Here is a 13,210-nt window from a genome sequence, read left to right as displayed (position 1 = left end):
ATCTGGATATTAAGAAATGTGAATTAAGGATCATAACCATCTATAATAAAGCAAACCCGAGAGTAAATTTTTAAAGACACGAGGGCCTTATGAAATACAGCTCTTTAGAAATGCTTGGATTTTTCTACAACCATGTGGCCACCAGAAAGCTCAAGACTGTTTTTGAAGTTTACCATTTTAACAATTTTATACTGCAGAGTAAAATGCAAGGTGTTGGAAAAATAGAAAGTACCCTGGGCTATGGTGAATGAGGGAATACAAGTTCCAACTTAAGGCAGCCACTACTACTATGCAGCAGGATTGCCACAGGGATGACAGGTCCAGGAAGGAAGACTATTCATATTAAAAGAAGCTAGAATACTGACACATAAGGGGGGGTGGGAGTGGGAGGGGGTCAAGAATGGAGGAAGGAGGGACTGTATAGAGGGAAAAGAGGGGTGGAAGGGGTGGGGGAAAGGAAAAAATAACAGAATGAATCAATCCTCATTACCCTATGTGAATGTATGATTATGCAAATGGTATGCTGTTACTCCATGTATAAACAGAAACAACATGTATCCCATTTGTTTACAATAAAAAGAAAAAAAAAAAAATAAATAAATTTAAAAAAGATAGCATAATATTTTAGCAAAAAAATATAAATAAAAGAAGCTAGAAAAAAAATAAAATAAGAAAGAAGTTAGAGACCTGCATTATTATATAAAAATATCATTCCAAAACTTATCTCCCACACAAATACTAAAGCCAGTCAGTTTCCAAGACCCTGGGTTTACATATTCTATGACCAACAATACTAGCATTTTAATGACATTCATAATTGTCCATGTCCTAATTTTTTTCCTAGAATTTTGCTTTTCTACTTTACTGTAGATTGTAAATTCCCTCAGCTTATAGAACCAGAACAAATGAAGTACATACATGTGAAAAAACAAAAATACAATTTCTGTATTCACATTTTCTTGTTTTAGGGAAAATTTCAAAAACAGGACTGCAGAATAAAGCAATCTAGTAATATATAGAAAACTCAAACTCCTTAATAATAAATTACATCACAATGAAAATATCTCTATAACAACTTCTGATCAGGAATAGATTAACTGAAAATAAATCACTTGCAATTAAAAGCACACTGTTAAAATTAATTCCTTTTTATTTAATTCTTTTCTCCTTGTCTTTTCTTTTCTTTTTTCTTTTTTTTTTTTTTTGGTATCAGGGATAGGGATTGCTTCAGCCTCCTGAGTGGCTGGGATTACAGGTCTGTCCCATCCTATTCAGCAATCCTTTCTTTTTTCTAATGTATTGTATCTTGTGTTTTTTAAGACTTGTTGAATCTTAAATATTTAGCCAAGGACAAAGAAGGAAAACACTTTTATAATTTCTAATAGACGCTCTAATTTGGATTTAGCTCATTGTCAGTGTATTTTGTTTGTTGTTTTCTCCTTAATATCTCTTCTGGTACTATATTTACTGTTTGAACAAATGAATTAAAAAATATCAAAGTAACATTTGACTATTTTGCATATAAATTCATAAGTTCTATTGCTTAACATATTGTTTATAAAATTAATATTTTACATGTCCAAACCTAAAACAAGCTACTGATAAAAAAAAAAACAAATACTTCCACTGGTTATATTTCTCCTCCTCCACAGCTTCAACAATAGATTATGTGCATACTAAACATTTTCCCCTATTTTATTTTTGTTGTTATGTTTTATGAATTCAAAATTTACTTACTGTCTTCTGGGTTCTCCCTAAAGAATGTCCACACCACTTGCTTCCTTAATTGCCAACTTACTTCACCCATGATCCAGATCCAGGAAAATACCTGAGTCTTGTTAATGAAGCAAGTGTTCTAACAATTATTGCATGCTTATTCTGGCAGCCCAAAGAAACCCAATATACCAATATCTGTCTAATGGGATACTAGTAACTATCATTAGGGAATTAAATACAATAATGCATTTAAAGGTTATTGTAGTGTGCAGTATACAGGTAATATTTAATAATAGTTGTTTTGGTTAATATCAGTTACACCACTCTTTTCAGTCATACTACCACCAACTATTTAGCATCTAAAACAAAGGCATTTATTTCCTATGGCAGCAGAAAGACTTTAAGGTAGAACTACCACACAAGACACAGAGTTTTGTTCGAAATACTACAACCTAATGCTCTTAAGAGTTTGTAATAATTATGAAAGGCCCCAGCTCTTTGTCTTAAACCCATGACCTAGGACACTCTACCAAACCCCCCCCTGGGAAGGTTGCACGACCTACCTGGAGGTCGTTAAACTGATAACTAGGTTAAGAAAGAATAGGGCGGTTGGGAAAGCATAGATCATCGGGTCCCAGGGAGTGCCTGAACAATCAGGAACTGATAAGCGGGAACCAGGAACCATAAAAATACCAAGAATACCAAGTAATAATTGTGGATTTTTTTGGGATATAATAACCTTACCCTTCAAGTAACCTAGGTGCTGTGTACGTGCTGGATTCAAAATAGCCAATAGGAAACCTGTTGCTTACCGCGCGCGCGAAACCTGCCCCTTTACCCTATAAAAACCTGTACCCCAAAAAGCCCGGTGTGCCACATAACCGAAGCTCCGGCTGAGGTTTTGCTGCGCACCCGCAGGTGCCTGTGTAACCAATAAACTGCCTCTTGCTTTTGCAGCCAGTGATTACGTGGGTTCTTCCTTGGACAGGGGGGCATAGGGTCTTTCATTTAGAGGTCCCACCGAGATCAGACGAGATCACCCCGGACCCCTGCCCGAGGAACGGCCGAAAGTACTCTGGGAGGTAAGCTGGCCAGCACAAAAGTTTTTTGTTCTTGTCTGTCTTGGTTTGTGTAGTTGTTCTGTCTTTCTGTCTTGAAGCGCAGTGATAGTACTTTGTAGGGGCACGCGTGTTCCATTTGTAATTTTTGGGCAGCCTGAGAAGGAGTTGACGAACTCTGACTTCTCCCCTGCCACCCTGGGAGACGTCCCAGGGATCCCGGGCGCCCAATTTTTCGGGGCCTCAGGTGTCTCCGAAGGATACACCGTTTTGAGATTTGGCCAAGAACTCCCCAGTTCGTTGGCACCCTTAGATACTTTCGGCTTGTGTCGAAAGCGCACAGCGATTGTCTTTTGTGGTTTTGTCTTTGTCTTGTTGTGTACTTTTCTTTACCTCCTTTTACATCCTGAGGCAAAGATGGGGCAATCCATGGTAGCCCCTCTAAGTCTCACTCTCGACCATTGGCAGGATGTCCGGAGCCGAGCCAACAACATGTCGGTCGAGATTACAAAGAAAAAATGGATAGCACTCTGCTCCTCTGAATAGCCAGCTTTCAATGTCGGTTGGCCCAAAGAAGGAACCTTTAACCTTGATCTTATTTCACAGGTCAAATCCCAAGTTTTCATTCTAGGACCCAGAGGACACCCAGATCAAGTCCCCTACATCGTGACTTGGGAAAATCTAGTCTCTAACCCACCCCCATGGGTCACCCCTTTCTCCTCACTTAAGCCCTCTCCCCCTTCTCCTCTAAGCCCCTCACCTCTCCCATCTGCACCCCTTGCTCCCATTCCGGCACCATCTACCCAAAGTTCTAGGTTGTACCCTATATTAGATAAGTCTAAACCCCCAGCCTCAAGCAGGTCAAAGTCGCGAACGATCTTTCCACCCGATAAATCCACCCTGATGGACCTGATGACAGAGGAACCCCCACCCTATCCACCCCAACCTCTTCCAGCTCCCCATTCAGATTCCTCCGAAGAAGAGGAAGAATCACCTGTCGCCGGTGCCCCTCCAGACCCATCCCCCATGGTGGGGCGACTCCGGGGACGCCGAGAACCCCCAAATCTGGGGAAAACTTCAAAAGCCTTCCCCTTGCGCCAGACCGGGGGCCCTAATAGTCCATACCAGTATTGGCCATTCTCCGCCTCTGATCTTTATAATTGGAAGGCTCATAACCCTCCTTTCTCTAGTGACCCAGTTGCTTTGATTTCTCTGATTGAGTCTGTTCTAGTGACCCACCAGCCAACCTGGGATGATTGTCAGCAACTTCTCCAGACTCTCCTCACCTCTGAGGAGAAACAAAAAGTGTTACTGGAGGCTCGAAAAAATGTTCCAGGGGATAATGGGCGTCCCACTCAACTACCAAACCTGATCAATGAAGCCTTTCCTTTGACCCGACCAGATTGGGACTATAGCACTGATGAAGGTAGGAACCACCTACGTCTCTATCGCCAGTTGCTTATAGCGGGTCTCCATGGAGCAGGGCGACGGCCCACTAATTTGGCCCAGGTAAGACAGACTATCCAGCGGGCGGAAGAAACCCCGACCGCATTTCTAGAAAGGTTGAAAGAGGCTTATCGAAGATTCACTCCCTTCGATCCAGATAGTGAGGAGCAGAAAGGTAACGTCTCCATGGCATTTATCTGGCAATCAGCCCCAGATATAAGAAGCAAGTTACAAAGGTTGGATAATCTGCAGGACTATTCCTTGGCAGATCTACTGAAGGAAGCAGAAAGGATTTTTAATAAGAGGGAAACTCCAGAAGAAAGGGAAGAAAGAATTAGGAAAGTGCAAGAGGAAAGAGAGATGAGATACAAAGAGGAATTAGATAGAAGGGAAAGGGAAAGAGATCGAAAGAGAAATAAAGAATTAAGTAAAATACTGGCCACGGTCGTGCAGGCAGAACTAAAGGAGAATAGGCTAGGAAAGGAAAAAGGGCGAAGCAGGCCCCTCGTAGAGCATGACCAATGTGCCTACTGCAAGGAAAAAGGACACTGGGTTAAGGACTGTCCAAAGAACCCAAAAAGGCTTCCCAACTTAAGGAAGTACCCAAACCGAGCCCCCCAATTGCTGGCTTTGGATGATGAAGATTAGGGGCGTCAGGGCCAGGAGCTCCCCCCTGAGCCCCGGGTAACTCTTCGAGTGGGGGAGCAACCGATTACTTTCCTAGTAGACACCGGAGCCCAACATTCGGTACTAACCCAAGCTCCAGGGCCCTTGAGCAGCAAGACCACATGGGTCCAAGGAGCCACCGGGTGCAAATCTTACCGATGGACCACCAAAAGAGAAGTGCATCTTGCCTCAGGTAAAGTCTCCCACTCATTCTTACATGTACCTGACTGTCCATACCCACTACTAGGAAGAGACTTACTAACTAAATTGAAAGCCCAAATTCATTTTGAAAATGGGAAAGCCTCAGTCAGCGGACCAAACGGGGCTCCTTTACATATACTAACATTTAAATTGGAAGATGAGTACCAACTATTTGATAGCACCCCACAACCCGATCGGAACATGGACTATTGGATTACTACTTACCCAGAAGCTTGGGCAGAAACCGGGGAAGTGGGGATGGCAATACGCCAGCCCCCTATAGTGATTCCACTTAAGACTACTGCCTCCCCTATTAACATCAAGCAGTACCCCATGTCAATGGAGGCTTACCAGGGCATTAAGCCACACATCCAGCGGCTCTTAGACCAAGGCATTCTAACCCCTTGTCGATCGCCCTGGAATACCCCCTTACTCCCAGTTAAGAAGCCCGGGACTAAAGATTACCGGCCAGTTCAGGACTTAAGAGAAGTAAATAAAAGGGTAGAAGATATTCACCCCACGGTGCCTAATCCCTACAACCTCCTGAGCACCCTGCCTCCCACTCACACCTGGTACACAGTATTGGATTTAAAGGACGCATTCTTCTGCCTAAGGTTAAGCCCCCAAAGCCAGGCCCTCTTTGCATTTGAATGGAGGGATCCTGAGAAGGGGCTCTCTGGGCAGCTGACCTGGACCAGACTACCGCAGGGATTCAAGAACAGCCCGACACTCTTTGACGAGGCTTTACACCAGGACTTGGCCGACTTCCGGGTAAGACACCCCTCCTTAATAATGCTCCAATATGTGGATGACATCTTATTGGCAGCTACCTCTGAGGAGGAATGCCTGGAAGGAACGAAAGCGTTATTGCAAACCCTAGGGCAACTAGGGTACCGGGCATCAGCCAAAAAGGCACAAATTTGTCAAACCAAAGTTACTTACCTTGGCTATGAACTACGTGATGGCCAAAGGTGGCTGACCCCAGCCAGAAAAGAGACTATTTCAAGCATCCCAGTCCCCAAGAACCCCAAGCAGCTGCGGGAATTTCTAGGGACTGCAGGATTTTGCAGACTATGGATTCCTGGGTTCGCGGAAATTGCAGCCCCTTTGTACCCACTGACAAAACAAAACAACCCATTTACTTGGACTGAGGAACATCAGATAGCATTTGATCAAATTAAATTGGCCCTCCTGTCTGCCCCTGCCTTGGGTCTGCCAGATGTCACCAGACCCTTCGATCTGTTTGTAGACGAGAAACAAGGCTATGCTAAAGGAGTCCTAACCCAAAAATTAGGACCTTGGAGGCGTCCTATAGCCTACTTGTCCAAGAAATTGGATCCTGTAGCATCAGGATGGCCCCCTTGCCTTCGGATGGTGGCGGCAGTCGCCATCCTAATTAAAGATGCCACCAAATTGACTCTAGGACAGCCATTAACTTTACTAACACCCCATACCATCGAGGCCATTATTCGTCAACCTCCCGACCGCTGGATTTCTAATGCCCGGCTCACCCACTACCAATCTCTGCTGCTGGACACGGACCGAATCTAATTCGGCCCCGTTGTCACCTTAAACCCAGCAACACTCCTGCCCCTTCCAGGAGGACCTACCCCCCATAACTGCCAGCAGATTCTTGCAGAAACCCAAGGAACCAGACCAGATCTCACAGATCAACCTATGAAGGACGCAGAGCTGGTATGGTACACTGATGGAAGCAGTTATCTACTTGATGGGGAACGACGGGCAGGAGCAGCTATCACCACCGAGTCAGAGGTAATTTGGGCAAGTGCACTACCGGGAGGAACTTCAGCTCAGCGGGCAGAATTGATAGCCTTAACACAGGCATTAAAACTAGCTGAAGGAAAGAAACTCAATGTGTATACAGACAGTAGGTATGCCTTTGCCACCGCCCACATTCATGGAGAAATTTATCGACGGTGAGGATTGCTAACTTCAGATGGAAAGGAGATCAAAAATAAAACTGAAATTTTAGCCTTACTAAAAGCCTTGTTCTTGCCAAAGAAACTAAGCATAGTACACTGTCCCGGTCACCAGAAGGGGGATCACCCGGAGGCAAAAGGGAACAGGCTGGCAGACGAAACTGCAAGAAATGTGGCTCTAGGACCACAACTCCTAGTGACCACCCTATTGCCACAAAAGGTTAAGAAGTCGCCTGAGGACTTCGGTGAACACTGGGTCTATGAGGACCCAGATTTGGACATTGTGCAACACCTAGAGGCCACCTATAACCCGGCTGAAGGCACATGGGAATACCAGGGAAAAACTGTAATGCCTATCAAACACACCAAAGAAATAATAAGGTCCTTGCACCGACTTACTCATTTGGGAGCTAAAAAGATGAGAACCCTCTTGGATCATGGAGAAGGAAATCTATACCTGCCCCACAGAGACTCAATCATCAGGCAAGTCGTGAGAAATTGTCAAGCTTGTGCTCAGGTTAACGCAGGTAAAATAAAATTTGGGATTGGAATCCGGGCCAGAGGGCACAAGCCTGGAACCAGTTGGGAAGTTGACTTCACAGAAATCAAGCCTGGTATGTATGGATACAGGTATCTTTTAGTTTTTGTAGACACTTTTTCAGGATGGGTAGAAGCATATCCCACTCGGCATGAGACTGCTAAAGTCGTAGCAAAGAAGCTACTGGAAGAAATCTTTCCAAGGTATGGTGTACCTGGGGCCATTGGTTCAGATAACGGGCCTGCCTTCACCTCCCAGGTAAGTCAGTTAGTGGCCAGTACATTGGGGATTAATTGGAAATTACATTGTGCTTACCGACCCCAAAGCTCAGGGCAGGTAGAAAGAATGAATAGAACTATCAAGGAGACTTTAACCAAATTAACGCTTGAAACTGGCACTAGAGACTGGGTGCAACTCCTGCCTTTAGCTTTGTACAGGGCCAGGAACACCCCTGGCCCTCAAGGACTAACCCCCTTTGAAATTCTGTATGGTGCCCCACCACCCGCTGTCAATTTCTATGAAACTGAGATTTCTGCTCTATTCACCCCCACCCTGCAGACCCATTTGCGTGCATTGCAGTTAGTCCAAAATGAAGTCTGGAAGCCCCTAGCGGCAGCCTATAAGGAACAGCTGGAGAAACCAACAGTGCCACACTCCTTCAAGATAGGAGACACCGTCTGGGTCCGGAGACATCAGAGCAAAAACCTTGAACCTCGCTGGAAAGGACCTTACACCGTCTTGCTGACCACCCCTACCGCCATCAAGGTAGACGGCATTGCAGCCTGGATCCATGCAGCCCACGCGAAAGCGGCACATCCACAAGACTCCGCCCCGACACCCCAGGAATCAACATGGAGGTTACGACGCACCCAAAATCCGCTAAAGATAAGACTTTCACGTTGTTAATTATCTTAGCTTTGTTTCCTGTGATGCCCTATGGCAGTCCGCATGTATCCAGAAATCTAGTTTGGTCTATTCACAATATTGAAACTGGAAAGAAATTAGTCCTGGCTCAAGGGCATCATGCCCTAAACACCTGGTGGCCGGACTTAACTTTCGATCTTTGTAAGTTAGCTGAAGGATCTTGGGAACACACTCAGAAAACCAAAGGGGACTCCTATCCACCCTGCAGATTCCGATCTTGGTATTTTTGCCCTGGGCGCACCAGAACCTACCAATGTGGGGGGCCAGAAGCCTACTATTGTGCCTCATGGGGTTGTGAAACTAGTTCAAATGGGTATTGGCTCAAGGGAAAACCTAGAAGTGACTACGTGCAATTTTCAGAAACAACCCCAGGTGAATCTAATGTAACTATCAGATTTACCCAGGAAGGAAAAAAACAAATAGCATGGCTCCAAGGATATTTATGGGGAGTTCGCCTACACACTCCGCAAGGCGATCCAGGGCTCCTATTCCGAATTCAGGTAGAAGCAAAAGAAACAAAAACCCCAGTAGGCCCCAATTTGGTTCTTGGAGACCAGCGGGTACCCTCAGTCCCTGAATCGAAAGAACCCTCCAAGACCGTACCCCCACCTACTAGCCCTGCGTCCACACCATCAGATAGCGTCCTTCCCAGAAGCCCCTTTGTTGAATCTCCTCCTCTGGGCACTGGGGATCGGCTGTTGCGCCTAGTCCAAGGAGCGTTTCAAGCCCTCAATTCCACCAGTCCAGACAAAACCCTAGACTGTTGGTTATGTCTAGCCTCTAGCCCACCTTATTACGAGGGAATCGCCACCACAGCTGGCTGGACGAATAGTAGTACCCCTAATAGCAAGTGTTCCTCCCTACCTAGCTCTAAACTTACAATCCCTGAAGTCAGTGGGCAAGGCCTATGTATAGGCAAGGTACCTAGGTCACATTACTCCCTTTGTAATCAGACCCTCCCAACTCAGGACGGCCATCAATATATCTGGGGACCTAGCGGGACCTACTGGGCATGCAACACTGGACTAACCCCTTGTGTGTCCACTGCCATTTTAAATGTCACAACCGATTTCTGTGTATTAGTTCAACTATGGCCTAGGATATCCTATTTACAATCAGAGTATGTTCTGAGTCACTTAGAAGGCCAAAAGAGGTACCCCCGGGAACCCATTAGCCTGACCATAGCTCTGTTGCTAGGAGTAGGGGGAATTGCTGCAGGAATCGGTACAGGAACAGCTGCAATAATATAGGGAAATCAATACTTATATCTATAAGCCGCCATGAATGAGGACCTAACTGCTATGGCAAAATCTATTACAGCCCTGGAGAAATCTCTTACTTCCCTCTCTGAGGTTGTGCTGCAGAACAGAAGAGGACTAGATCTATTGTTCTTGCAAGAAGGAGGCCTCTGTGTAGCCCTAAAAGAACAGTGTTGCTTTTATGCAGATCATACAGGAGTAGTCAGAGAAACCATGGAAAAGGTAACAGAAAGATTAGCCAAATGGCAGAGAGAACTTGAGACACAACAAGGATGGTTTGAACATTGGTTTAGTAAGTCTCCCTGGTTGACTACCTTGCTATCTACTATAGCTGGCCCTCTGATAATTTTAATACTAATCTTCACCTTCGGGCCCTGCATCTTGAACAGACTAGTACAGTTTATGAAGGATCGACTTTCCACGATCCAGACTATGGCCCTTACTCAACAGTACCAAATGATTAAGCAGACTGATGAATACTCTTCATAACCGAGGCGGAATGAACAAATGGATATAAGATTCTATCCATGATAAAGAAAAAGGGGGGAAATGAAAGGCCCCAGCTCTTTGTCTTAAACCCATGACCTAGGACACTCTACCAAACCCCCCCCCTGGGAAGGTTGCACGACCTACCTGGAGGTCGTTAAACTGATAACTAGGTTAAGAAAGAATAGGGCGGTTGGGAAAGCATAGATCATCGGGTCCCAGGGAGTGCCTGAACAATCAGGAACTGATAAGCGGGAACCAGGAACCATAAAAATACCAAGAATACCAAGTAATAATTGTGGATTTTTTTGGGATATAATAACCTTACCCTTCAAGTAACCTATGTGCTGTGTACGTGCTGGATTCAAAATAACCAATAGGAAACCTGTTGCTTACCGCACGCGCGAAACCTGCCCCTTTACCCTATAAAAACCTGTACCCCAAAAAGCCCGGTGTGCCACATAACCGAAGCTCCGGCTGAGGTTTTGCTGCGCACCCGCAGGCGCCTGTGTAACCAATAAACTGCCTCTTGCTTTTGCAGCCAGTGATTACGTGGGTTCTTCCTTGGACAGGGGGGCGTAGGGTCTTTCAATTAAAGTAATAATTCCTTAACACAATATCATGGAGGCCAAGGAATCACAACTCAAGGATTCTCTACATTGCGAATACACAATATAAAAATGAGAGGGGAAGAGAGAATGTATGGAGGGGTGCACAAATATTTTTAAATAACCCTATTTCAACTTAGCATATTCAACAAAAATTCCCAAATTCCAACACCACAAATGGATGTTTCTTAAGAATAAACAAAAAGCTAGAGATTGTGGTCAATATTCTCTTCTGTAAACTTAGAGAAAATAAGTCTGGATGTCCATCTATAAAGGATGATTCTAAAATAAAGAATAAGGGAACTAGTCAGACTCCACCCCCACCCCATGATGCCAGAATCCCAATCTCAAAGCCCTGAAGAAAAGTTAAGAGAGAATTCGATGGCGCAGAAATCCTTTGGCGCACCACAGCACTAGAAAAGAAACACTGGAACTCAGTGCAGAAGAAAAGAAACTGGGGACCTGGAGAAGTTGAGGCACCTGCTTAGGGACTGGGAGCGAAGTCCTGGGGAAGCTGAGGCCTGCTTGAGGAAGAGGGGATGAGGTTAGGTAAGCAGGCTCTGAGGGGACCAGCCGGCATCATGGGACAAACACCCCACACTCAAAATTGTATCATCCATTCTCCTTCCAGCAATTCCCTCCAGTTCTCCGTGATGACACGCACGTCTCTCTGTTGCCCGTGGGGGCCACAGAAGTCCCAGAAGCAACAGCACCAACACCGGCAGAGAAACCAGGAGACCTCTGGAGGACGCCATAATGGTCTGTCACCACCACCCAGAGACACCGCAGCCCTGCCTCACTTCCACTCTGGTCTTCAATTCTGCTCATGCACTTGGTGGTTCAGTGAGGCGCAAATGCCCAAGGCAAACTCAGTGAGTATGAGTGGACCCTGCTCCCAGTGGGTGCTGGAGGAGGAAAATAGGCAAGCCATTAGACATTAGTGCTCATGACACATACTTTTTTTTTTATCTCTGGGTCTTGCCTATTTTCACACTAAAGGCAAAATGCATAGAAATGTGAAAGTAAATTCATTTAATATGTTTAAATTGCTAATTGTATCAGAAGAAATTTCTGATGCTAATTTTTTAGAATTTGTATTTTTTGGGGGGCAAATAATTTATGAACAGACGATGGTGATGATAAAAATAGGTATGTTTCAAATTTCAAAATTTTTTTCCAAAAATTAATAAACTTTTATATGAGAATTGACATTATTTAATTTTAAGTTTCATATTGAATCATAATAATGTTTATACTTTGGCACAGTAATTTTTAGTCCTGAGACTCAGTTTGTAAAAATTAATCCTAAAGATGAAACATCCATATTCTTAGAGGTATTTACTTATGCTAGAAAAAAATACATAGTTCTAGCAGTAGAAAAACTGTTAAACCACAGTTTATTACTTACAGAATATAATTCACTAATATTTTTAAATATGTGATTGTAAAATTTCCTGATATATTAAATGACAAAAATGAACTCTAGCTTTTTATAACCATTTTTAACAACAAACAATACAAAAAGTTATATATCAAAAAAAGTACATTTCTAAAAATAGGAAGATACTATTCTTGTTAGGATAAAAGAAATTCAGGAATGTGTTTTGCCCATGTGCTCAAATTTTTTTTTGTTTCCCAAATTAACTTCAGTAAGCTTGTAATAAAAATATTTTTATTGACTTAGTTCTTAATAAAGTACATTTTTATTGCAGTAAAATCCTATTAAATCATTTTAATGAATTTGTTTTAAACTAAGAAAGATTAAGGTATTCAATTTATGTAGTTACCTGATGTAAATATCTGAATTATTAATAATGTTATGCCTATAGCATTATTGGAACTATGAAACTTAGAAACATTACTTGCTCTGAAAAGAATTAAAATTTTCTATTCTATTCTTTTTATCACTAGCTAATTTTGAGGTTGCAGCAAATATATCAGCTACTATAACAAAGTGAAAATCTTTCATTGGCACATCTTATTGGTAAGACATTACTGTGATTGATACATTTTTGTCTCTTCACGTTTCTTGATCAACCTCCATCCTTAGTAATTTGAGATACTGGCAAAATAATCTTTCTAAAATGCTATTTTAGTTATTGACAGATCATTGGAATACAATAGGAGCCATAATAATAACCCTTAGTATGGAAAATTATTTATTGTTATCGAATTTGACAATGCATGTAAAAGATTGGATTCCTTAATATGCAGATAATTTAGATAGTGTATTATTCAAAAAGTAAAGTAGCTCCATACTTCATAACTAATGCTGAAAGAGCCATCAGTAGCTATCTACTTTTAGAGTTGAAGAAGCTTTCCTGGCATGAAACTTTTAAGGGAACAATTGATCAATTTTGCATGAAAA

General features: G+C 43.3%; 1 protein-coding gene across 1 annotated transcript; it reads left to right on the top strand.

The window, feature by feature from the left end:
- Positions 1–3,191: 3,191 nt before the first annotated feature.
- On the top strand, positions 3,192–9,526 carry LOC124974251 (uncharacterized). The gene is given in 1 exon segment (XM_047537662.1): positions 3,192–9,526. A coding segment is annotated over 1 exon segment (5,280 nt). The 3' UTR covers positions 8,472–9,526.
- The last annotated feature ends 3,684 nt before the right edge of the window (positions 9,527–13,210 follow it).

The sequence above is a fragment of the Sciurus carolinensis genome, unplaced genomic scaffold, assembly GCF_902686445.1.
Source record: "Sciurus carolinensis unplaced genomic scaffold, mSciCar1.2, whole genome shotgun sequence".
NCBI lineage: Eukaryota > Metazoa > Chordata > Mammalia > Rodentia > Sciuridae > Sciurus > Sciurus carolinensis.
The sequence above is the reverse complement of the archived record's forward strand: the minus strand, read 5'-3'. Positions and strand labels throughout refer to the sequence as shown.